The sequence below is a fragment of the Piliocolobus tephrosceles genome, chromosome 2, assembly GCF_002776525.5.
Source record: "Piliocolobus tephrosceles isolate RC106 chromosome 2, ASM277652v3, whole genome shotgun sequence".
Lineage (NCBI taxonomy): Eukaryota > Metazoa > Chordata > Mammalia > Primates > Cercopithecidae > Piliocolobus > Piliocolobus tephrosceles.
Window position 1 is genome coordinate 135523429 of NC_045435.1, and position 27465 is coordinate 135550893.

At 44.4% G+C, this 27465-nt stretch overlaps 1 protein-coding gene across 2 annotated transcripts in view; it reads right to left on the minus strand.

Moving 5' to 3' along the window:
- Positions 1-27465, minus strand: part of CMTM8 (CKLF like MARVEL transmembrane domain containing 8) — a 137401-nt gene that overhangs the window by 6987 nt on the left and 102949 nt on the right. Inside the window, exon 2 of one of the 2 annotated variants that reach the window (XM_023192283.1) lies at positions 6441-6614. The exons of the other annotated variant lie outside the window; for it this stretch is intronic. Coding sequence (XP_023048051.1) covers positions 6441-6614 — 174 coding nt within the window. The remainder of the gene's footprint in view (positions 1-6440; positions 6615-27465) is intronic. 2 annotated transcript variants of the gene reach the window in all.

Genomic DNA, 27465 nt, shown 5'->3' on the forward strand with positions numbered 1-27465 from the left:
GCAGTGGCCAGATCTCAGCTCACTGCAAGCTCCGCCTCCCGGGTTTACGCCATTCTCCTGCCTCAGCCTCCCAAGTAGCTGGGACTACAGGTGCCCGCCACCTCACCCAGCTAGTTTTTTGTATTTTTTAGTACAGACGGGGTTTCACCGTATTAGCCAGGATGGTCTTGATCTCCTGACCTTGTGATCCACCTGTCTCGGCCTCCCAAAGTGCTGGGATTACAGGCTTGAGCCACCGCGCCCGGCCTGTCCATGTAGGTTTCATCTAAAAAGCTATATTTTGAATCCACAACCAAAAAAGAAAGAAGGAAGATATAATAAGCAACTAGAAGAAGGGCTGCTGAATACAGGAGACGGGCCAGTAGCGCTCATAGCTATGTGGCTTTGGGCAAATAACCTCTTTAGCTGTTTCATCTGTGGCAGAGCTGCTGGCTGTCCCCTGCTATGTTTCTCTCTTTTTATATGGCAATGGAGTTTCCAGCTGAGCACATGGCCACCTAAAAATTCCACCTTCCAGCCTCCTTTGGAAGGAGATGTGGTCAGGTGACCACGTTTAGGCTAACAGAATGTAAGCAGATGTAACATATGCAATGTCAACATTATGCCTTAAAGGGAAGAAGTGTGCCCTCCATTGCCCACTTTTTACCTTCTCTCCCCCTGACTAGGATGTAGATGTGGTGGCAGGTGCTGAAGCTGCCACCTTGGACCACAGGCCAACTGTTAAAGATGGCAGAGACACAAGAAAGGAGGAGCCTGGGGCACAGGTAATCTTATAGAATGGGTGACTTACCTCGGGACTATCACAGGAGAGAGAAATAAGTTTTAAACCAATGCTATTTTGGACCTCTCGTATAGGGATTAAACCTACCATCAAACTGATTGTACTCCATTTACAAAATGGGAAAAACTATACAAATCTCACCCATCTCAAAGGAGACCATATTGCTAAAGAGTGGTGTAAACTATAAAGTATACACGGTAACTTACTTTTCTTATTCCTGTTTAAGGATTGTATCAGCTAGAGGTCAGAGGCAGTCATTTAGAACTTGACTGTGCCCGTCAGGCTAAGGCATTTGGATTGACTGGTTAAGAGGAGACAGGAAGACTCAGTGAATCCTGATTATAACGTGATCCCACCAGGTGACAGCAGGGACTGAGGCCTGTAGGTTCAGGCAGGCTGGCTGGAGACAGTGCCAACAGGAAGGTCTCATTTTCTGACTCTCAGCCCCTGCTAATAAGTCATGTGCTCAGTTCTGGCACTATCATTAGTAGAAGGGTCTCTTGGAAGATTTGTAATAACAAATGGTGCTCTTTAGAGCTGCTGTGCTGAAAAGACTGCCAAGACCCAACATCTGGGCTGGCACTTCCTGCTTAGGATGGCACAGTGGAAATGGCTACTTCCAGGGGCAAGAGAAACTGGAACATCTGTGTATACTGGGAGCCAAACAGACGCCAAGGTTCACAACTGTGGTTGGTATTAGAAGACCTGCATTCCATTCCTGGCTCTCAAGCATCCTCTCAGTGTCCCAGTTTCTTCATCTGCGAAATGGAAATAATGTATTCTATCTTTGCAGAGTTACTATAAGGATTAAATAAAATGATATAAAATATAAAGGACCCGGTGTGACATCTGGCACACAGCATGTACTTAAGAAATAGTAACTGCTGGCCAGGTGCAGTGGCTCACACCTGTAATTTCAACACTTTGGGAGGCCAAGGTGGGCAGAGTACCTGAGGTCAGGAGTTCAAGACCAGCCTGGCTAACATGGTGAAACCCCGTCTCTACTAAAAAAATACAAAAATTAGCTGGGCGTGGTGGTGGGCACCTGTAATCCCAGATACTCAGGAGGCTGAAGCAGGAGAATTGTTTGAATCTGGGAGGCGGAGGGTGCAGTGAGCCGAGAATACACCACGGTACTCCAGCCTGCGCGATAAAGCAAGACTCCATCTCCAAAAAAAAAAAAAAAAAGAAAGAAAAGAAAGAGTAGCTGCTTTTACTGGTAAAGGGAGACAAACGACCCTGCTCTCTGGAGCTCACAAGGCTTGCAGTGAGGTCAGCAGGATGAGCTACAGAGAATGAACCCTCAGGAAACACATGTGTGTAGACCCTAGTGCTTGGTGCTATGAAGAAGGTAAATTTTATTGCTTTGACCTTTTAGCTTAAATCAGATTTGTTGGAAAACCTATCCAAGCCTCCCTGAATAAATGGTATCATAACAGTTGTGGCCCAGGAGCTTAGAGGCGCCAGTAGGAACCAGCTGTGGTTCTTGCTGCATATTAAAAATGGATATAGGTCACTTTCTACCTCCCTAGACATATTAAGGGAATGAGCTATTGTTAAGATAAGACTCCAATGCAAAGTTCACGCCTTATCAATGGAGGCACTACATGCAAGATTATAAAACTCCGGTTTCTGCAGTGGTCTCCCAGACAAGTTCCCAGGGGACTAAAACCAAGTCTACCAATCCCTTCTTTGCAATCTTAGATTCCCTAAATCCTCTGAAAAGCAAGAGTAAATTCAAAAGTCATTTGGCAGTAAAAGCTGACCTGAGCTGACATGGGAGCAATGTGGTCCTCATTACCCCTCTTAGCAGGAAAATCCACGTGTTCTTGCAGAAACGTGAATTTGTCTCATTACAGTGCAGTCCCAGACTCAGGGGTACACGTCACATATTGACATAAATGCACCAAATTACCTTATTACCTTTCTAAAATTTGGAAGAAAAAAAAAACCTCTTAGGCCGGGCGTGATGGCTCACGCCTGTAATCCCAGCACTTTGAGACCAAGGCAGGTGGAGCACCTGAGTTTGCGAGTCTGAGACCAGCCTGACCAACATGGAGAAACCCCATCTCTACTAAAAATACAAAATTAGCCGGGCGTGGTGGCACATGCCTGTCATCCCAGCTACTCGGGAGGCTGAGGCAGGAGAATTGCTTGAACCCGGGAGGTGGAGGTTGCAGTGAACCGAGATTGCACCACTGCACTCCAGCATGGGCAACAAGAGTGAAACTCCGTCTCAAAAAACACAAAACAAACTCTTAATTCACATCTGACCCAAAGGTTTTGACTCAGGGATTATGGATCTATATTTTTAAACCAGTGTTTCCCACACTTAGATGCCTAAGAATTATCTGGAAATCTTGTCATAATAGAGATTCTAAAGCCCTCTACAGAATATCTGATTCAGTCAGTACAAATCAGAATTAGAGTAGGGCCTAACATTCTGTGTTCTTAATAATCTCCCAGTGATGCTGCTGGTCCAGGGACCACACTTTGAGTAGCAAGAGTTTAGGCAGTCCAATTCGGCACCAGGAGCCTGTCAGCTGCCTCAGCACAAAGTCCCAGCCTGACACTTGCTACGCTCCTGATTTGTGCTGGGACATGACAGTTGGGCTGGGATCTGAATCTCCCACAGGCTGCTCTGTAAGAGATTCCATGGGTAGTAGAAAATATGGAACTTTAGTCAGAGTCTTTAGTTGTTAACAGACAGAAACTTTTTCCAGTCTCCACTCTGGATATTGGGTTAACACCATGTACCCAACTCACAAATGCTTTAAGAAGTTACAAAGGTGTATTTATTTGTAACAGTAAACATAAACCCCAACCAGAAGTCAGACATGTTTGACCTGCAGCTTCTGCCAGCAGCAAATGAATTTTAAGAATATGGCTGTAAGCGTTTTAAAATTGGGAGAGTTCACACCAAAGCCCAGATTTCTAGATTGCCTTAGAAAACAAACAGAACATGTAGCAATCCTGGGAGCACATTTCCAGCTTATTTATTTGTGAAGTGAGAATATTCTCAAGTTGTTTAAGATGCTAAGAAAGTGTGTCTGGGTGGCAAGGTTCAATACCATGCCGAGTTTACTCACTTGTATGACCTGACTGGTGCCCCACACATGTGAGTGTGCAACCCCTGACCTGGAGGCTGACAGCCTTGCTTAAGGGGGATAAACCCTTCTAAAGGGACTAGAAGTCCTGGTTTCCTGGTGTCTGGTTGCAGTTCTTACCTACCACTCAGGCAGAGGAGGCCTGGAGCAGGATGAGATCAGAAAAAAAGTGCAGATGGAAGTCAAGAGATGTGGACCCCTGCTGTGTGTAAATCTGTGCAAAGTCACAAGACTCCAAACCTCAGTTTCCTTATCTATAAAATGGGGACATACCTTATGATAATAAATTCTGATAATGCAAATCAAAGCATTTTAAAACTAGGGGTGCCGGAAGAAGGCATTGTTAATATTCTTTTTAAAATCCCATTAAAGGCAATATTTTTAAATTTTTAATGTAATAAATCAGTGAAGGAGTTTTAGGCTTGGAGAAGAGAAAGACTATATATGATCTAGACAAGAGGTCAGTAAACTATGGCTTGTGGGTCAAATCTGGCCCACCACGAGTTTTGCTTTGTTTTTTTTGACTCACTCTGTCACCCAAACTGGAGGACGGTGGCGTGATCTCAGCTCATTACAACCTCTGCCTCCTGGGTTCAAGTGATTCTCCTGCCTCACCCTCCCGAGTAGCTGGGATTACAGACATGCGCCACCACACCAGGATAATTTTTGTATTTATAGTAGAGACAGGATTTCGCCCACGTTGGCCAGGCTGGTCTCAAACCCCCGACCTCAGGTATCTACGCAAAATGCTAAGATTACAGGTATGAGCCACCATGCCCAGCCACCATCAGTTTTTGTAAATAAAGTTTTACCTGAACACAGCCATGCTCATTCATTTACAAATTGCCTATGGCTTCTCTCAATGCTGCAGGCAGAGTTGAGTGGCTGGGCCATGGGAGTATAGCCCAAGACGACTACAATACTTACTATCTGGTCCTTTACAGAGACAGCATGCCAATTGCTGATCTGGATAACATACTAGAAATTGAGACTCAGGCAAAAGGGGAAACAAGGGTACTGTCCATTCCTCCATCCCAACAATTTGCTCTCCTACTACACTGTCCAAGTTCCTCTTTCAAGTTCACAGGCACTTTCTTCAAGACCCACCCTAGAACACAACTTTCTCCAAAATGGCATTCCTTCAATTCCAACCAACTTTGATTATTCCCTCATCCTGTGTTTCTGTAGTTACTATTACTTCAAGGTGCTAACTGTTTTTGAATCCAGCACCTAAACGAGTCTTTCCCTCCTGATGCTCACCTGAGGCAGCAAAACACCAGTTCTAACAAGGCTGCTTCCACCACCCTAGACAGTGATGAAGCACCTTGTTTGGAATTACTTTTCAAACTTGCAACGCTTTCTTGAAAATCTTAATAAAGAGTCCTTACTTTTGGATTTGGGGAAATGGTCAAGAATCAGTCAAACCACTTTGTGAAATAAAATAAGACTTGTTTTCCTCGGGGACTTAGCTTAGCAACACAGAAAGAACAAAGCCAGGTGCATTTTGAACAATGATAGTGTTGTCTGAAAGTCTGCCAACTTAACTTAGTCTGTAACTACAAATAGACTATATTTCAAATTTGGTTCATAAGTCAGTTATTTGGAATTAAATATTTTTTCTCACATATTGGTTGGAAACAGACAAAAAAATAGTATCACTGGAGAGCTCTGTTTTATACATAAACACATGTGGTACCACTGGAATTTCTTTTGTAAATCATTTAGCTACTTTGAATTTCCCAACCAGATTGTCTATGCTCTTAAGGCAAGGAGAACCCACCTTCCATCTCTGTGAATCCACTTAGGATGTGTGTGGTCGATCTCCAGGATGAAGCTAAATGTCACTTCCTCTCTGAAGAGTTCCCAGCCATCCTAAGCTGAGGTGGCAGCCTCCATCACACTTTCTACACAGCCCCACTGCAGTGTGTGCCACAGGGTTTCGTATCTTCTCATTTTCTTATCTATTTCCCCTGGACCGCATGTTCACCATCCTGCATCCAGCATGGTGCCAGAGCCAGGATGAGAATCCAGTCATTCCTGACAATCCTCTTTTTCAAATATAGAAGAACACCTCTGTGTTCTAATTTCAATTTTCATTTGCATGCTAACTCCATACACAATTGCTCCAGCATCAAAGAGCTGTGATGTACAAAGGGTTAAGGCCACAGCCCCAGGAGAGGTTTGTAGGAAGCATGACCTGCAGAGGTTGGCGCCCTGACATATTTATTTCCAGGTGACATTGTTCACAGGGAAATAATAAAACGAGAGTTTACATGAGAGAACCTGGCTTTTCTTGATTCAGTCTTCTGAGAATTGGTTTGCAATTCTGCCTGAAAGGAACTTCTGGACCTTCTGATGTGCCCAGTTTCACACCCAGCTGTAAGCCACTTGAAAGGCAATTAGAGGATACTGAGATTGTCTGCTGTGTCGGGTTCTCCATGGTATGGCCCACCTTTTTTGGGCAGAGAGACAGTCTTGGATTGACTAGTGGAGGACTAATGCCATCCTACCGAGCAGGCAGTGGACAAGACCACCACCCACGGCTTCCTTACCACTGTTGTCCAGGGCACCTGGGGAATCCTGGTGTAGGTCATTGTTATGTAGATAATGAGGAAGAAGACGGTGAGGACCCAGTAAAATACAGCTACAAACATGACCCAGCCAAATGCGGGGACCCGGAAGTACTCAGTTCCAGCGATAAGCGTCCATACCAGCAGCCCCAGAACCTGTAAAGTGGTAGAAGCAGTGGAGAGAGGAGGGGAAAGTAGAAGATAAAGAAAAAGAAGGAAGTAGGGACAAAGAAAAAAAAATTATACAGAATGTCAATTACAACTTATTTATTTATTTATGTATTTGAGATGGAGTCTTGCTTCTGTCACCCAGGCTGAAGTGCAGTGGTGCGGTCTCAGCTCACTGCAACCTCTACCTCCCGGGTTCAAGGGATTCTCCTTCCTTAGCCTCCCGAGTAGCTGGGATTACAGGTGTGCAGAACCATGCCCAGCTAAGTCAATTACAACTTTTATGCATATACCCTCACCTTCCCCTGCCGTGACTTAAAAATATTACAGGGTTTGCAAACTCATGTGCCTACAAGTGCCAGGAAGGTAACCATGGCAGTCCAGGCAGGGATCAATAATGTCTTGTTTTAGGGGGTTCTCTTAAAATTCAGCCCTAGCTGATAGTTGTGGGCTGGTTTTGCCAGGTCTCCTCCACCCCAGGAGAACACAGAAACTCAAGCTTGTACATAATAATCTCGATTTTAAATATTAGCACTAATCAGGGGTTTTAAAACACCACTTAGTGAAAAACAACATCCATGGCTGGAATTTGCTCCCAGGCTGATACTTGCCAAGGAAACAAGGCTGCAGGTGCATTTGGAGGTGGTCCCTGGAGCTGATCTGCTTTCAAGGGACGAACCTCTGGGCATTCCCTGCTGTTCTCACAGATGGCCAATAACATGTGGTCTGAGACAGCTTTCAGAAGAGAGAATAAGCAACAGCCCAGTCCAGATGTAGACACTCAGTATTTTACCACACGTTGTGCATTTACCCCAGCAATAGTCATCCAACTGCTGATAAGGAAGACCATACCCAAACAAATTAACACCACTCACTGACTAAAGGTAGGCTTCATCAAGGAAAAGGAAACTGACCTAAACTGTAGGTGTCTTGAGTCCTGGACAAAGGAAGGCTAGAGCAAGGTATGCACTCACATTCTAGCACCTTCCAAGTGGACTTTATTCCTAAGTCCCAAAAAGTTGAGATGTGAACCACATGCCCAGGACACAGTAACAAGAGTCCAGGGTGGGTTCTAGCCCTGCAAATCCTGGCTTGCTGTGTGTGACTCAGGACAAAGAATTTCATTTCTGGTTTAGCTTTCTTTGTGGTATATGAAACAAAATACTAAAGTAACTCTAATCACCAGGCTTGGAAGACAGATTTCCTTTATTTGTTTAACACAGGAGCACCTACAATATCTGGGCTTCCTGCTATCAGGCTCCAAGGACAGTGGTATACAAATTGTACAGATCCTGCTTGTAGAGAACTAAAGTCTAGTGGGGGGAAATACCTGACAGATTACAACTGTGGCAAATGTTATGAAGAAGGTAAAGGGTATGATAAGGGTCTGTGATGGGGGAAATGACCTTGCTGGCAGGCACAGGAAGCATCGGAGAAGTCCAGGCTGAAGAATAACCTGAAGGCTGAAAGCACTGGCGAGACAGAAGCGGGAAGGCAACATTACAGGCAGAGGGCACAGCGTGGGCAAAGGTCTGAAGGTGGGAAGGGCTCTGCTACCTTCTAGAACCTGTAAGAACAAGTAGTAAGTTAGGATGTTGGTGCAAAATGTTAGAGAGCTGGGGAAAGCGAGATGATATGAGCCCAGGAGGCCTAGAGATTTTGTGCTTTATCCAAAGGGCGGTGGGAGAGTTTTAAGCAAGAGAATGTTAACATTAGGCTAGATTTTTTTTATAAAGCCACTCTGGCTGCAGGTAGAGAATGGACATGTGGAGGGGAAAGGGGGAGCAGTGGTGTGGAGACAAATTCAGAAAGCGTGCAATAATCCAAGCGGGAGAATATGAAGTCTTCAGGACCAATATGGTGGCAGTGAATATCGAGAAGTGAGTGAATTCAAGACAAATTTCAGCAGATGGGACTTTAATGGATTAGATATGGGGTAGGGGGAGGAGAAGGGAGAGGATACAATGGAATGATCCCTAGGTCTCTAGAAAGATTTCTGGAGTAGATCAGGGTTTGACTTGTTCTGTTGGAACAGTGGAAGAGGAACAGGTTAAGGGAGTGTTGTTCATGAGTTAAATTTTCAAACTACTCAGTTTGAGGTAGTTGGGGGCCTTCAAACAGGGATGAGAAGAAGTGGATGTTGAAGAGAGAAGACTTCAGGCCATTCTTTAAGAAGGAAGACTTCCTGTGAAGATCTTGAAGCCATCAGACAGGTTTCCAAGGGACATGTTAAACTGCTTCCCGAGAGAAGCCACTTTCCTGGTACAGTTTGGGTGCCTGTGCCGGGGAGCAGCTAAGACTCTAAATGTTGCTGTGTCTGCTCTTTAGATTTGAGCATCAACATTCTTTTATCTGCTTGATATTAGTATATGAATTCCAGAGACAAGGTGCTTAATGGAGATGTGCTTTTGTGTTTACATTTGTGGCAACAACACTTATTGAAAGTGAAGACACACAGAATGGGATATAATTCCAGAAAGCGCTAAGCCTCACACTAATGAGGTTTTTGGCCCAAATTGATTCTGACAGGTAATCTATACAATGTGTTTGACATTCTGTTGGATCAGTAAGACTGGTAATAGATGTAATCCGGCATGGCAGCGTCTGAAACATTTCAGGCTTCTTGATTGAGATAGGGTCAGAACGGCCCTTTGTGGATGACTCCCATAGGAAACATAACAGTGAGTGAAGAGGCACTGTAGATGTGTTGATAGTGTCTCTCTGTGTGATCACAAGGGCTTAAGAGTTTCCATCACAAGTCTGTATCCAGCTAAACAGGCTCAACTCACAGCTCTTGGCTCTGAATGCAAAAACGTTTTTCATTACTAACACAAGTGAAGCCTGCTGTCCCGGGCTGCATTGTCTAGTTTGCTGGCTGTGGTCATCTTTTACACAAAGGCATAATATTGTTAACTGAGTCGTCTTTCAAAGAACAGGAATACTTGACACATGACCTCACAAGCAAACAAAGTAAAAAGAATGTCTCTGTCAAGAAAAGAATTGTTCTACCCAAGTTAATTTCCTAGGTAACTGAAAAATATCAAGAAGCAAACCTTTTATCTCCACTGTAGCCAATACTGATAAAAACCACTCTTCAAAAATGTTACTCATCTTCTGTTTTAAGATAAACCTAAATCTTTATTTGCTTAGACTACAAAAATATTGTTTGTTTTTGTTTTCTCTGATAAGCATTATAAGCATTTTTTTTTTTTTAGGGTAAGACTTTTTTTTTTAACGGCAAAACTAACCTTTCAAAGTGATAAATGCAGGTAAAAAATTAACACAGGGCCGAGCACAGTGGCTCACACCTGTAAATCCCAGCACTTTGGGAGGCTGAGGTGGGCAGATCACGAGGTCAAGAGATCGAGACCATCCTGGCCAACATGGTGAAACCCCGTCTCTGCTAAAAATACAAAAATTAGCTGGGCGTGGTGGTGCATGCCTGTAGTCCCAGCTACTCAGGAGGTTGAGGCAGGAGAATCGCTTGAACCCAGGAGGCAGAGGTTGCAGTCAGCCGAGATTGCGCCACTACACTCCAGCCTGGGTGACAGAGGGAAACTCCATCTCAAAAATAAATAAATAAATAAAATAAAATAAAAAACACAGAAAGTAGGCCAGGCACGGTGGCTCACGCCTGTAATCCCAGCACTTTGGGAGGCCGAGGCGGGCGGATCACGAGGTCAGGAGATCAAGACCATCCTGGCTAACACAGTGAAACCCCATCTCTACTAAAAATACAAAAAATTAGCCAGGCGTGGTGGCGGGTGCCTGTAGTCCCAGCTACTTGGGAGGCTGAGGCAGGAGAATGGCATGAACCCGGGAGGCGGAGCTTGCAGTGAGCCGAGATTGTGCCACTGTACTCCAGCCTGGGTGACAGAGCGAGACTCCGTCTCAAAAAAAAAAAACCACACAGAAGTATATAAAGAAATGACAACCCCATCCCTATCCACCAGTTATAAAAATTCAAGAAAAACCAACATAAACAATTTTGTATTTACCCTTTCTAGCCTCTTTCCTAGCATTTATAACCACTGCCTGCACATCTTTCTTTTTCTCCCGTATAAATATGGATCACTCTGTTCACAGAGTCTATAACTTGCATTCTTTCAGTCAGTAATACCATAGAGGACAGCCTTCCACACTACTATACACGCATCTCTGCCAATTTTAACAGTTGCTCAGTCTTCCATAATTCATGTCACCAATCCCCCATTGATGGAAATTTAGGCTGTCTTCTTTATGTTTGTACAAAAATACCCAGAAACATTTTTATAACCTATGCCTTTGTATACCTGAATTCCAGGAGATGTCTAGGAGGAAGATTTCTAGAATACATATTTTAAGCTTTAGAGGTACTACCAAATTGTTCGGCAAAAGCTTGTACTAATTTACTGACCGGGCACAGCGGCGGCTCACACCTACCAGCACTTTGGGCGGCTGAGGCAGGTGGATCACTTGAGGCCAGGAGCTTGAGACCAGTCTGGCTAACATGGTGAAACCCCATCTCTACTAAGAATACAAAAATTAGCAGGGCGTAGTGGTGCGTGCCTATAATCCCAGCTACTAGGGAGGCTGAGGCAGGAGAATACCTTGAACTGGGGAGGTGGAGGTTGCAGTGAGCTGAGATTGCACCACTATACTCCAGTCTGGGAGACAGAGTGAGACTCTATCTCCAGAAAAAAAAAAAAAAAAGCTTGTATGAATTTACTCTGTTATCAGTATATGCATGTTTTCCACCTTCACCAGACTAAATTTCTATGTTTTAATGGCTAAAAACCTGATTTTAAAAAACAGAACTCTCACTGTTTTAACTTTCACTGCTGTATTGAAATACAGCATAAAGAAAAGTATACAAATCCTAAGTGAACAGCTTGGGGAAGTTTCACTAACTGAACAAACCTGTGTAACCAGCATCCAATTCAAGAAACAGAACACTAACAGCACCTGAAAACCTTACCCCCATTTCTAGTTACTCCTCTAAGGGTGACAATTGCCCTGATCTCTATCATCCTAGATTAATTTCTGCTTTTGATCTTCATATAAATGGATCCTGTAGTATTCAGTCTTATGTCTGACATCTCTTGCTAAATACTGAGAGAGAGTCATCTGCAATACCTAAGGCAGTTCCTTCTTTCTCCTGGTTTCTCAAATTTGACCATCAGAATCACCTGAAGGGCTTGTTGAACCAAATGGCTAGGCCTACCACTTGCCTGTGATTCAGGTCTAGGATGCATCTGAGAATTTGCATTTCTAACAAGTTCTCAGGTGATGCTGATGCTGCTGGCCCAGGGACTACACATGAAGAACCACTGATGAATAGCATCTTGTTTCTACTTTAATTTGCATTTTTCTTCATCAGTGTCAAGGACAGTAGAGCATTTTTTTGAATGCTTGTAATGCTATCAACCACGTAGAGTTCCCTTCTTATTTCCTGATAGTTTCTTTTTCTTTTTCTTTTTTTGTCAGTGTGTGTGTGGGTTTTTCTTAGGCAGTCTCACTCCATCACCCAGGCTGGAGCGCAGTGGTGTGATCCTGGCTCACTGCAACCTCCGTCTCCCAGGTTCAAGCAATTCTCATGCTGCAGCCTCCCCAGTAGCTGTAATTACAGGAGTGCGTCACCATGCCTGGCTAATTTTTTGTATTTTTAGTAGAGACAGGGCTGGTCTCAAACTCCTGACCTCAAGTGATCTGCTCGCCTCAGCCTCCCAAAGTACTAGGACTACAGGTGTGAGCCACTGCACCTGGCCAGCCACTATGCCTGGCCTGATAGATTTTTAAAAGTCACTTTCTGATTTGTAGAGATCTTTTACATAAGAGAGATGGTAACCAACCATATATGTGACAAATATTTTCCCGATCCAGTTTTATTTTTCAAAGATATACAGTCTTTTGTCTATGGAAGTTTTAAGTTTTTACATATTTTTTTTTTTTTTTTGAGACAGGGTCTCACTCTATTGCCCAGGCTGGAGTGCAGTGGTATGATCAAGGGTCACTGCAACTTCTACCTCCTGGGCTCGTGATCTTTCTACCTCAGCCTCCTGAGTAGCTGGGATTACAGGAATGCACCATATCTGGTTAACTTTTTGATTTTCATTTCTTTGTAGAGATGTGGTCTCACTATGTTGCCCAGGCTGGTCTCGAACTCCTGGGCTCAAGTGATCCTCCTGCAGTGGCCTCCCAAAGTGCTGAGATTATAGGTGTGAACCACCATGCCTGGCTGACATAATTGGTTTTCTTTAACTCTTTTATTTTTACCTTCTTAACAAGGTCATTCTCAACAGAAGATTATAAAAACATTCTATATTTTTATAGTTTTGTATATATGCTTACATCTTTACTCCAACTAGCATTGAGTTCTATATATGGGGTAAATAAAGGCAAATTTTATTTTTTCTAGCAGATAGACACTTATCGGTGTCTTCCCATATATTGTGGCAGTTTCTGGAATCTTTATTCCATTCCATTCACCCATGTTCATCTGCTGTGTCAGTGCCAATGACTGTAGCTTCAACATGTATTTCATGTATTTTAGCATTCTTGGAAAGTATATCAGACTGAACACCTAATTTTGCTCCCTCCAAAAACCCTTCTAAAATTTTCAAGAGGATGGGTTGAATAGGAAAAGAGACAACAGTAACATTTTTAGAAGCTTAGAACACAGCCAGGTGCAGTGGCTCATGCCTGTAATCCCAGCACTTTGGGAGGCCGAGGCAGGTGGATCACCTGAGGTCAGGAATTCAAGACCAGCCTGGCCAACATGGTGAAACCTCATCTCTACCAAAAATACAAAAATTAGGCCTGACGTGGTGGCTCATGCCTGTAATCCCAGCACTTTGGGAGGCCGAGGTGGGCGGATCATGAGGTCAGGAGTTTGAGACCAGCCTGGCCAATATGGTGAAACCCCGTATCTACTAAAAATACAAAAATTATCCGGGCATGGTGGCACGTGCCTCTATCTAGTCCCAGCTACTTGGGAGGCTGAGGCAGAAGAATCACTTGAACCCGGGAGGTGGAGGTTGTAGTGAGCCAAGATCATGCCACTGCACTCCAGCCTGGGTGACAGAGCGAGACTCTTTCTCAAAAAAAGAAAAAGAAAAAAAAGGCTTAGAACACATATGAACAATGGATAACTGACTTACTGACCCTGAGAAAGCTGAGTTCTAAGGTGGTTAACAGGTAAGTCAAGAAACAAACCAACTTCACTGCAAAGTCTAAAAAGACTCAGGTAGCTCTCGGACAGAAAACGAAGGTTGGGGGTGGGACAGGAGCGGCTAAAATAAGGAGGATTGGTGGGAAGCTGTTTGAAAGTCGCTAAGTCCTTACCCTTTGCTCTACTGTAAGCTGCTGGTTGATTGCCCCACTTCTGTCATTAGTGTAAAAGTTTATTCTCTAGATTAGGATTCCTCAGCCTCAGGCATATTGACATTTTGTGTCAATAAAATTCTTTTTGTTTTTGAGACATAGTCTCGCTCTGTCGCTCAGGCTAGAGTACAGTGGCACAATCTTGGCTCCCTGCAACCTCCGCCTCCCAGGTTCAAGTGATTCTCCTGCCTCAGCCCCCTGAGTAGTTGGGATTACAAGTTGGGATCACATCCAGCTAATTTTTGTATTTTTAGTGGAGATGGGGTTTCACCATGTTGGCCAGGCTGGTCTAGAACTCCTGACCTCCAGTGATCTGCCTGCCTTGGCCTCCCAAAGTGTTGGGATTACAGGCGTGAGCCACTGCGCCTGGCCTGGGCCAAAAAAATCATTGATCTGGAGTGCTGCCCTGTGCACTGTAGGATGTATATAGCAGCTTCCCTGTCCTCTACCTACTTGATGCCAGCAGCTGTGCTCCACCTCCCCACTCTTAATGGCAATCGAAAATGTCTTTAGGAGGCAAATGTTCTTTAGGAGGCGAAATTACTTTTGATTGAGAAACACTGTAAAAAAGGTAAAACAAAATCGTCTCTGGATTGAGGGACATAGTTGAAGGTTTGAACATTACAGTGAAAACCAGGGGCTTAAATACTAAGTATTCAGTATGAACACTTCCTCATCTGTCCAATCCCTAACCTTTCCCTCTGCTCGGTCTTCATTAGCATAAGAAAAAAGACAAAGATACTGCTTTGGGGATTCCTCAACACGCAGCCCAGCCAGGTCAATCTTCAATGAAGTTCAAGGTTCATAAGCCCCATCCGCATTCTCAGAGCATCCAGACAGCTTTGCACTCTTGAAATATAGGCAGATAACCAAGATTATTGGATCTATGAAGAAAGCAAAGCCTACATAACAGGGCAGAGAGTACAAACCAAAAAATAAACTGGAAGAAAGTAACCTTGAAGCGGTAGAAGAAAACATTTCCCATCCCTAAAATCATCAGTATCTTAGAGAGAAAAGATATTACAAAAGTGAAAAAGGAACAGGAGGTTGCAAGAAGGACACAAAAATAGTCCTTTAAAACAAAAATAGTTTTTGAAATTAAAAACAGAATAGTAGAAATTAAAAACTCAATAGAAATGCTGCATGATAAAAATCAAGAAAACCTCCTAGAAAAGATAACAATGAAAAAGAAAAAAACAGGTGAGATAAAGTAAAAAAGTTAGAGGATGGGTTCAGAAGGTCAAACATCTGATTAATAAGTTCCAGGGGCCAGGCGAGGTGGCTGATACCTGTAATCCCAGCACTTTGGGAGGCTGAGGTGGATGGACTGCTTGAGCCCAGGAGTTCAAAACCAGCCTGGGCAACACGGCAAAACTCCATCTCCACCAAAAAAAAAAAAAAAAAAAACAAAACACAAAAAACACACACACACACACACAAAACAAAAGCTGGGTGTGATGGCACGGGCCTGTAGTCCTAGCTACTTGGGAGACTTATGTAGGAGGATTGCTTGAGCCTAGGAGGTCAAGGCTGTAGTGAGCTGAGATCAGAGTCAGATCTTGTCTCAAAAAAAAAAAAAAAAAAAGTTCCAGGAAGAGAGAGTGAAGAAAGTGGAGGGAAAGAAATCAACTACTCAAGAAAACTCAAATAAAATAACTCAAGGAAACTCAGAATTTATGGATGTGAATTTCTATATAAAAGGATTCCTCTAAGTACCCAGCACAGTGGATGAAATAGACCAAATCAAGGTACATCATGAAATTTCAGAACATCAGGTACAAAGAGAAGGTTCTTTAAACCACCAGAGAACAAATAGGCTGCCTAACAAAAGAAGCAGAAACAAGAATGGCTTTTAACCTTTTCTAAAAGTAAACAATGTTAGAAGACAATGACCAATGATTTCAAATTACTGAAAGAAAATTATTTTTGATCTAGAAATTACCTGGCAAAAATGATCAATGAAGGGCAAGTGGAGAATATATTTTTTTCAGATATGTAATATCTGAAAAATTTACCTTCCATGCACTCTGTCTTAGGAATCTACTGAAGGACATGACTCACCAAAAGGAGAGCATAAAACTTTAAAAAAGGCAACATGGAATAAACCAACAAGAGAACTACAGAGAGAGGTGAAGGTCATCCCCAGGATGAAGGGAAATCCAACCATGACAGGTGCCTCAGACATAGAAGGTAACCAGATTGGAGCAGAGTGACTTGAAAGACAGCCAAGCCACGTTAAAGGCTCTCATCACCATGCCTGATGCCATTTTATTCCCTTTTTATTGACTGAAGCTATTAGGGAACTTGCTCCATCACAATGAGGGAGGAAAGCAAGAAAGAGGACAATAAGGAAGATAAGAAAACAAGAAATTCAACCTAACAGAAAGGCAAAAGGAATTCCACAGATGACAGTGAAGGGAGGACCCCAAGAGAAATACATCCAAGATAAAAATGGGAACTCTGATTATGTGACGCGATTGGCTTTGTGGGAAACTTCACTGAGAGGCAATTGGAAAAAATGTGAGACAAAATTAGCTACAAAGCCGGGTCCTTGAGAGTACTGAGGCCCTGAGCCCCCCAGCACTTGTGTGTAAAGTCCCCGTCCCTGCCCCCTCCAAGCCCTGCCCTGCTGGACCTAACTTATTTTATCGTCACAGCTTAGTGCTATGCTGGGAGGTGGCCAAAGTACAGCCCACAATGGGCCTGTAAATAGTCTAGCCCCGTCAGCCTCAGTGTGTGCTGGTCCAGCCAGCCAGCTGCAGGCGAGTTGTTTCTAGAACCGGAGTCTCTATAAAGAGAGAACAAACACCAAAAACAAAACAAAACTAAACAAAAAAAGACAAAAAAAACTAAACAAAAGAAAACAAAACAAACCCACTCTATTATTAGCCTTAGTAAAAACAAAATCATTGTTCACTATGATACTCAGCTCTAAATAATATTTATGTAAGGATAATAAACAGAATATTGACTTAAATCATAAACTAATAGGCTGAGCACAGTGGCTCATACCTTGGAATCCCAGCACTTTGGATGGCTGAGGCAGGAGGATTGCTTGAGCCCAGGAGTTCAAGACCAGTCTGGGCAACATAGGAAGACTCTGTCTCTACATTAAGTAAATAAGCAAGCAAGCAAGCCAGGCATGGTGGTGCATGCCTACAGTCCCAGCTACTCAGGAGCCTGAGGTGAGAGGATTGCTTGAGCCCAGGAGGTTGAGGCTGCAATGAGCTGTGATTGTGCCACTGCATTCTAGCTTGGATGACAGAGTGAGACCCTGTCTCAAAAAAGACAAAAAAAAAAAAAAAAAGGAATTATAACATGGAGAAAGGAAGCTTCAAGCATGTAGATGGTGCCACAGATCAAATGTGTGCTTCCCAAATTCATATGTTGAACCCTGAATCCCAGTGTGATGGTATCAGGAGGTAGGGCCTTTCGTAGGTAATAAGGTTTAGATGCAGTCTAAACCTCTCATGATGAGATTAGTGCCCTTATAAAAAGGGACACCAGAGAGCTTCCTCTCATGTTTTCTCCACTGATATGCACCAGAGAATGGCCATGTAAAGACACAGCAAGAAGGTGGCTGTCTGCAAACAAAGGAGACAGCCCTCACCAGACGCCTACCTGTTGTCACCTTAATCTTGGACTTTGTCTATATAGCACTATTAGAAATAAATTCCTGTTGTTTAAGCCACCCAGTCTATGGTATTTTGTTATGGCAGCCCAAGCTAAGAGAGAAGGTAACGAGAAGTGACTAGTTAACATGTAGAATTGAATCAGAAGATGGCAGCTCACATATTATTTATAACTACGGATACAGGTAAAGCCAGAGTAGCTGTCTCTGAGGAGAAACATGGGGAGTTATGGAAGTAAGAACTGCTGTTTTTCACAAGCCTTTTGGGTCTACATGTATTTGACCACCCTACTGATGTCAGTTGATTTCTAGAATTTTCTTTTTTCTTTTCTTTTCTTTTTTTGAGATGGAGTTTCACTCTTGTTGCCCAGCCTGGAGTGCAATGGCATGATCTTGGTTCACTACCATCTCCACCGCCTGGGTTCAAGCGATTCTCCTGCCTCGGCCTCCCAAGTAGCTGGGACTACAGGCATGAGCCACCACGCCCCCGCTAATTTTGTATTTTTAGTAGAGACAGAGTTTCACTATGCTGGTTGGGCTGGTTGCGGAACTCCCGACCTCAGGTGATCTGCCCACCTTGGCCTCCCAAAATGCTGGGATTACGGGCGTGAGGCACCATGCCTAGCCAATACCTAGAATTATCTGGCTAAGCCATCTGCAGTAACAGCAGCTTTGGTCCTTTCAAATATTTGTATGACTTGTTTCTTTTTCCTGAATTATTGCATTAGCTTAAATATCCAGAACAATCTTCCAGAACACAAGTGATGGTGGCAATCTTTATTTTATTCTGTTTTATCATTTTAATGTTTTACATTTTTATATGTGTTGTTGGTTTTTGATAGATGATGGATACCTTTTATGGAGCTGAAAGTTTCTACTTTTCAGTGACCTAAGGTTTCTTTTCCAACCTCTCCTGTGAACAGTAAGTTGATGAGCTCAATTAAATATATTTTCTGTGTCTCCTTTTCAAACTTAAATACAGTATTACTAACACAGCTAAACCTTTTGATGACCCAGCATCATCACAAACATCAAATATTTCACTTGCTGCCTTGTGCTATAGAGGGAAATTGCTTGCTTCTATTTGGAATGGTACCAGATTATGTGTGTTTTTCTATGACGAAAAAAATTGTTTTTTTTGAGACTGGTCTCATTTTGTCGTCCAGGCTGAAGTGCAGTGGCGTGATCACTGTTCACTGCAGCCTCGACCTCCCTGGGCTCAGGTGATCCTCCTACTTCAGTCTTCTGAGTGGCTGAGACTACAAGTGTTAAGTAGGTGAGACTACACCACCACACTCAGGTAATTTTTTAATTTGTAGAAACGAGTTCTTGCCATGTTGCCCAGGCTGGTCTTGAACTCCTAGGCTCAAGTGATGTGCCCACCTCGGCCTCCCAAAGTGCTATTATAGGATTACAGGCATGAGTCACCATGCCCAGCCTGAAGAAATTTTTTAAATTGAAAATCAACTCACCTCTTGCAGCTCTCAGTGAGCTGATTTCAACTGCCCTCCTCTGTCCTTTGTGTGTACCCTCCTACCCCCACATCATCTGTATTCGACTATTCTATGGACTAAGAAAACAGGCCGGGCACGGTGGCTCAAGCCTGTAATCCCAGCACTTTGGGAGGCCGAGACGGGCGGATCACGAGGTCAGGAGATCAAGACCATCCTGGCTAACACGGTGAAACCCCGTCTCTACTAAAAAATACAAAAAACTAGCCGGGCGAGGTGGCGGGCGCCTGTAGTCCCAGCTACTCCGGAGGCTGAGGCAGGAGAATGGCGTAAACCCGGGAGGCGGAGCTTGCAGTGAGCTGAGATCCGGCCACTGCACTCCAGCCTGGGCGACAGAGCGAAACCACGTCCCAAAAAAAACAAAAAAAAAAAGAAAACAAATGTCAGGTTTTTGTTTTTGAGATAGGGTCTTGCTCTGTCACTCAGGCTGGAGTGCAGTGGTACAATCACAGCTCACTGCAGCCTCGACCTCCTGGGCTCAAGTGATTCCCCCACCTTAGCCTCCAAAGTAGCTGGAACTACAGGTGCATGTCACGATGCCCAGCTAGGTTTTAAATTTACTGTAGAGCCGGGGGTCTCACTATGTTGCCCGGGCTGATTTCGAACTCCTAGACTCAAGTGATCCTACTACCTCAGCCTTCCAAAGTGCTAGGATTACCGGTATGAGCCACTGATTCTGGCACAATTTTCAACATCTTCCAGAAAGACAATAAGTTTGTCCCTGAGGACTCCGTGTGGTATCTATGAGCTTTGTGACAGCTATGCTGCTGCTCAGAGGAATTATGTGATGGCAGTGTTAGAAAGTCTCATTTATTCAAATACCTACTGAGTATTATTATGACACAGGTTTTCTAGGCACTGCTGCTGGGGCAGGAAATGCTACGCTGCTATAGGACATAAGTTGGCTGATTTAGTTTTGACTTTAGCCTTGACTGGCAGGAGTACCATTATTGAAAATGTACTCTAGCCTTGAAAACAGGTAACTTTTGACAATTAACTAGGCTAACCTAGAAGCAACGCACCAGCTGTTCCCATCTGGTTTCGCTCAGGGGATGTGCATTGTTCTGGTGAGATCTCAGCATACCTCTGAAATACCTCATTAGATTTTAAATCATTTATCATACTAATTCCTTGCAATGAAGCAGCATTGGAAATCAGTGATCGCAGATTTGCTATTATGTGGCCTGCCAGAAGAGAACCAACCAATATTACCATGCCTGGCTGTTCTACTTCTGGTGTACATTTAATATGGCACACATGTGGCAACATTCATTCATTCAAAAACCTGAGGTCTTGGCTGGGCGTGGTAGCTCATGCCTGTAATCCCAGCACTTTGGGAGGCTGTGACAGAGAGATCACTTGAGGTCAGGAGTTCGAGACCAGCCTGGCCAACGTGGTGAAACCCCGTCTCTACTAAAAATACAAAAAATTAGCTGGGCATGGTGGCACATGCTTGTAATCCCAGCTTCTTGAGAGGCTGAGGCAGGAGAATCACTTGAACCCGGGAGGCAGAGGTTGCAATGACTTGAGATCATGCCACTGCACTGCAGCCTGGGTGACAAGAGTGAGATTCCATCTCAAAAACAAAAACAAAACACCTGAGGTCTCAATGGCAGTGCAACGATGGGGAAAAAAGATACGGTCTCTGGCCCTAGAGAAGGTAAGTCAATTGATATTTAATCATAAGCTGTAATAAATTCTATGAAAAGAAACTATGCTGATACAAGAATGTAAAGCACAAGGACCCAACCAAGTCTGGAAGGTCAGAGGAAGTCAGAGACAAATAGGTGAATGAGAGTTAGCCAGGCAAAATTTGGGTGGTGGGAGGAATGCCAAAACTCTGAGACAGACACCCCAGCTGGTGACATGGGTCTTTTGGAGGTCTTGACTTGATACATGAAGATCAGGTGGGAATCCACTTGCAAAGAAGGCCTGGCATCAGACAGCAGTCTCCAAGGATGGCACCTTTTCTTAAAGCCAAGACTTATCCCATAGTGGTTTGAAGGCCAGAGAATGTTAGTGTTGGATTGATTAACTCATTTCACACATGAAGAGATGCTTACAAATGAAGAGAAGTCCAGGACAGGTTCAGAAGCAACCAGCCTAGGGTCATGGAGCTAGTCAGGGGTCAAAGCAGAACTAGTATTCAGTGGCATCTTCCAATCTGGTGCTATTTTTATTTATCCTATAGTCTTCACTGTCTGATTCCTTGTTCCTTCCTTCTCCTTCCTCTCTCACTGAGGTGACACTACCACACATGGTAATAGCAGACCGAAAGGCAAAGTTTGCTTCATGGGGAAAATCCTTACTGTGGAGTCAGTCTACCTGAATTCCATTAGCCCTCAGGCAAGTTACTAACCTGAGCTTCGGTTTCCTCAACTGTAAAATGGGGATACAGAGGCTTCCCTCCTAGGGTGTGCGAGGACAAAATGAGTTAATCAGTGTATGCACAACAGTGCTTGCGAGGTGCTGTGGCAATTACTACTACTATGCTAATATTATTGCCAGGGTTTACAATGGCTCTTAGGAGGAACACCTCTCCTGTTTCTCAGGTAAAACACCTACTTTTCTCTGCAACTGAAGCTTTTTACACTTGTGTGGAGCCAAGAAGTCTATTTCCAGCTCCCTGGATGTATGGACTGAGCTTGAGAGCTCTCTCATAAGTAATAATGCCAATACGATGTCAGGCTAAGTGAACCGTGAATGCTTAACCGTGAACCTCTGTCTTCCCTGCCCTGTGTGGACACCTGAATGCCACATGGCCCACCTCAATACCATGGTTAGCATGCCCCTGTTCCTGTTTGGTTGAATGGTATAATGCCAAGGCCATCTGGCCTGGTAGGAAGAGCTGGGCTTTGAATTCTTACCACCTGTGTGACTAGGCAAATAGCTTTCATCTATTCAACCAATATTTATTGAGGACCTATGTGCCCAAGCCCCTGGTAACAGTCTAATATCTACTATGGAGTAAGGAAACGCTTCTTGTACCTTACCTCATTTGCCCCACACAGCTAGCCCTCTAAAATATGTTTTTGTTTTTTTGGGGTTTTTTTGAGATGGAGTCTCGTTCTGTTGCCTACACTCGACTGCAGTGGTGTGATCTTGGCTCACTGCAACCTCTGCCTCCTGGGTCCAAGAGCTTCTCCTGCCTCAGCCTCCCGAGTAGCTGGGATCACAGGTGTATGCCACCACGCCCAGCTAATTTTTATGTTTTTAGTAGAGACGCGGTTTCCCCATGTTGGCCAGGCTGGTCTCAAACACCTGACCTCAGGTGATCCACCCACTTCGGCCTCCCAAAGTGCTGGGATTATAGGTGTGAGCCACCACGCCCAGCCTTAAAATAGGTTTTATCATGATGATTTTATAGATAGGAAAACCAAGGCACAGTGAGTTAAAAACTTAGTCCAAGTTTATTTATTTATTTTTTTGAGACAGAGTCTTGCTCTGTCGCCCAGGCTACAGTGCAGTGGCAACCCTGGCTCACTGTAACCTTTGCCCCCTGGGTTCAAGTGATTCTTCTGCTTCAGCCTCCAGAGTAGCTGGGATCTCAAAGGCACATGACACCGCACTTGGCTAATTTTTGTATTTTTATTAGAGAGGGGGTTTTGCCATGTTGGCCAGGCTGGTCTTGAACTCCTGACCTCAGGTGATCCACCTGCCTTGGCCTCCCAAATTGCTGCTGGGATTATAGGCGTGAGCCACCATGCCCGGCCTCAAGTTTTACTGTACTACACATCAACACCATGCCACAAGTAATTTAACTCTTCTGTGCCTCAGTTTCTTCATCAATACATAGAGATAATACATATATTCTAAAATCCACATAAAGACAATAAGCTCTACAAATGATAGTTGCTATTGTGATTAATACTTTAAAATAACAGGGCAGTTTGGCAGACCATAAGCGTGCCTTAGAGGAACAGGCTAGTGTTTGAGACAGAGAAGCTGGCTCCTGCCATGTTCTTAGGGATGGGACATTACCTGGAATGCCACCAGCCAGTCCCTTCCCACGTGCAAGGTTCTGGGCATATGGAGATTCTAGTAAAGGCAGCAGAAGCCTCTATGCAAACCCACTCCCACTTCTGTAAAACAAGATGCCCAGCAGCTGCCCACCACTGTTGGCCCACCAGGGAGTGTCATCTTCAGACTGAATAGGGCTGATCACGACAAGGCCTTTTGAAGTGCTGGTCTTTCACATGGCATCTTGGTTAAGGACAAGTACATGGAAAACAGGATGGCAACTAATCCTATTTGCTCTGATGGCTTAAACATCTAAGTTAGAGAGCATGCGGCTCTTAATTCAATGAATTCCAATAAATCTTGCAAGAAAGGTGATATATTACAGAGTTTGACATAGGAGCCTTATTGAGTCAGTAAACAGGCTGTGGGCACCTGCCACAGGCTAGGCACAATACTGAGTGCCCAGGGTACAAAGGTGAATGAGACTTGGGTCTCTGCACAGGAGGAATTTGCCATCTAGTGCAAGAGACAAACACAATTCAGTTCTTTCTTTTTCACCAGGGGTTGGCAAACTTTGGCCCATGGCCCCATGCGGCTCACTGTTTTGTATAGTCAATGAACACAGCCATGCTTATTCATGAATGTATTATCTATGGCTGTTTTCACACTACAGCAACAGAATATGTGGCCTCTTGGCTACAAAGCCTGAAATATTTACTATCTGGCCCTTTATAGAAAAAGTTTGCCAATTCCTGTTTACCACCACATACACTCTTTGCACTAGGAAATACACACACGCACATATATGTGTCCTTATGTTTTTGTTACCTGTTTTTCAAATCAGGTTATTAAATATATCAAGCCGGAGACGATTATACAATGAACAAGTATACCTCTTTCCTGGACCATCAAGGAGTTACATTATCCTCAAACTGACCTCTCCCTACATTTGTTTTCCAGAGTCAAAGGGGCTCTTCAAGCCCCAGTCACCTCCACTCCCATCCCAGGTTCGGAGCCCTTCTGTTTAGCAAGCATGGCGACCATCTTCACTTATCCACTAGAGGGTATCCAAACACTGCTTATGAAAGACTAAGGCGCTACAACCAGACCCTGTTCAATGGAGAGAGATCAGAGTTTACCATCTGTCTGAATGAGTTCCCACACTTAAAACGCCTTGCACAGAGGTGGCAGGGCATGGAAGAACAAACTCGACTCTCACCCATCAGTACCAGACGTTGCCTGGAAACAGATCTGACAAGAAATGCAGTCAGCTGGCTGAGATAAGGATGAATTAATACAAAGACTTGGAAGGGCAAATTTAATCCACAAATTCACAGCCTCCTCCTTCTACCCCTGCAAAGTTCTTTTTATTTATGTATTTATCTTCTTGAGATGGAGTCTTGCTCTGTAGCCCAGGCTGGAGTGCAGTGGTGCAATCTCGGCTCACTGCAAGCTCCGCCTCCCAGGTTCACACCATTCTCCTGCCTCAGCCTCCTGAGTAGCTGGGACTACAGGCGCCTGCCACCTTGCCTGGCTAATTTTTTCTATTTTTAGTAGAGACAGGGTTTCACTGTGTTAGCCAGGATGGTCTCGATCTCCTGACCTCGTGATCCGCCCACCTTGGCCTCCCAAAGTGCTGGGATTACAGGCATAAGCCACTGCACCCGGCCTACCCCTACAAAGTTCTTACTGAAGTGTGTTTAATACTTTATAGGGGAACTGTGTGGAGCATTAACCAGTACAACCGAAGGGCTTCAGGTCTTGCTGCTTTCTCCAACAAGGCACTTGGCCTCTGGGCTAGAAAGGTAGTTTTAAATTGGGAATGGAGAGCTGGCCGTTAGGAGAAGCATATCTGGATTGCGTGGGAGGATTTCGAACCACGTAGTCGTCTTTCTGTTTTCAAACACAGCATGAAGATGGGCATCTCCTTCTGGCCCTCTCCGACCTTTTCTGAAGTCCATCTGGTAGGATTCCTTTGGGTACACTACTCCAGAACAGAACAAAACTTGAGGCCTAGATGTTGCTAGTAATTTGTGAATTACCTTATTCTTGCTTAGGACTTTAGTTTCACATTCTACAATCAACTAAAGACCAGCACTGTGACACCACCACAGGACCCTGAATTTTCCCAGCAGGCAAGGGAATGGAAATCGGCCTACTGGGCTGGCTTTAAAATATGCCCACAAATTCTTTGACGACTTCCTGACTTGCTTTTGATAAACAGAAATGTGGCAGAAATGATGCTATGTGACTTGGGAGGCTGCGTCATAAAAAGGAGATAGCATCCCCCAGCTGTCTCACTCTTGCGTCACTTCCTCTGGGGAAGCTAGCAGCCATGTTGTGAGGACACTCAAGCAGCCTTGCAGGGAGGTCAACATGGAACAGAAATGAAGTTTCCTACCAATAGCCAGCACCAACTTGCCAGCCACGTGAGTGAAGCTGATTCTCCAAGCTGAATCCTTGGAAGTGGATTCTCCAGCCCCAGTTAAACTTTAAATGCTGCAGCTCTGGCTGACATCTGATGGAGCCTCAGGAAAACATTTGAGCCAGAACTGCTCAACCAAGTTGATCCTGAATTCCTTACGTACAGACATTGTGAGCAATAATAAATGTCTACTACTGCTTTAGGCCATTACATTTAGGGGTAATTTGTTACACAGAATTAGATGACCAATATACCAAGTATCATCCAATTTTGCCTTATATACAACAGGTAACGTGTTAGGTACAAAGCCTGGAAGACCCGGGTTTGTCACTAATCTGCTGTGTGACCACAGGCGTAACTATTTCTCCTCTGAGCCTTGGTTTGTACCTCCACAAGATGGGTACAGCATCACCTAGGTTGCTACAGGGTCTTAAGGTGTTTTGTGATCTACAAAGATAGAGGTAAATGCAGTGGTATCAGTCTCATGTTTTTTCTTCTAGAGAATATGATTTAATGCTTAGCAGAGTTGATTTCTTAGCAGTAGTGGTCCTAGGGTACTCAGTCAGTGAAAGAAAGGAGTGGGAGGTGTCCCATGCCTGTAATTAGAACAACTGGGCTAAGGGTGCTGAGGAACTGCAAGAGCAGAGGTTGGCATGCTTTTACTGTAAAAGGCCAGGCCAGGCACAGTGGCTTATACCTGTAATCCCAGCACTTTGGCAGGCCGTGGTGGGCAGATCACAAGGTCAAGAGATCGAGACCATCCTGACCAACATGGTGAAACCCCATCTCTGCTAAAAATACAAAAATTAGCTGGGCGTGGTGGCGCATGCTGTAGTCCCAGCTACTCAGGAGGCTGAGGCAGGAGAATCACTTGAACCCAGGAGGCGGAGGCTGCAGTGAGCCGAGATTGCGCCAATGCATTCCAGCCTGGCAACAGAGCAAGACTCCATCTCAATCAAAAAAAAAAAAAAAAAAAGAGCCAAATAGTAAATATTTTTGGCTTTGTGGGCCACATGGTCTCTGCCACAACTACTCAATTCTGCCACTGTAGCATGAAAGCAGCCATAGACAGTATGTAAATGAATGGGAGCAACTGTGTTTCACCAAAACTTTATTGACAACAGGCAGCTGGCAGGACCTGCTGCTGGGCTGTAATTTGCCAACCTCTACCTTATAGCCTTGGCCTCTCCAATGATGTGGTTTGGTCCCAGGCCAGCAGGATCAGCATCCCCCAGGAGCGAGTGAGAAATGCAGACTTTTAGGTCACGCCCAGACCTGCTGAATCAGCATTTCTGGGAAGGAGCGTAGCAAGGTGTCTTCCCAAGCAGCTCAAGTGTTTTTGTTTTGTTTTGTTTTGTTTTTGAGACGGAGTCCCGCGCTGTCGCCCAGGCTGGAGTGTAGTGGCCGGATCTCAGCTCACTGCAAGCTCCGCCTCCTGGGTTTACGCCATTCTCCTGCCTCAGCCTCGGGAGCAGCTGGGACCACAGGCGCCCGCCACCTCACCCGGCTAGTTTTTTGTATTTTTTAGTAGAGACGGGGTTTCACCGTGTTAGCCAGGATGGTCTCGATCTCCTGACCTCGCGATCCGCCCGCCTCGGCCTCCCAAAGTGCTGGGATTACAGGCTTGAGCCACCGTGCCCGGCCTCTGCAGCTCAAGTTTTAAGAAGCACTGTATTCTTCCCTCTTTCTCATGGGTTGCTCCACCCACCAGGGATTTAAGAGGAATACTGGATGCTGATGACCCAATCCAAGATCTTCTCAGGACTCACAAAGAACACAAACCTTCCCCCAGAATCAGTGACAAACAACTGGATCATGGTCCTGGTTCACCAATAAGTAAAGCAGCAGCCAGCCCTAGCCAAACAGCTTAGAGTCTTCAAGAACACTGAACAAGTAAAGTAGCAGCCAGCCCCAGCCAAACAGCTTAGAGTCTTCAAGAACACTGAACAA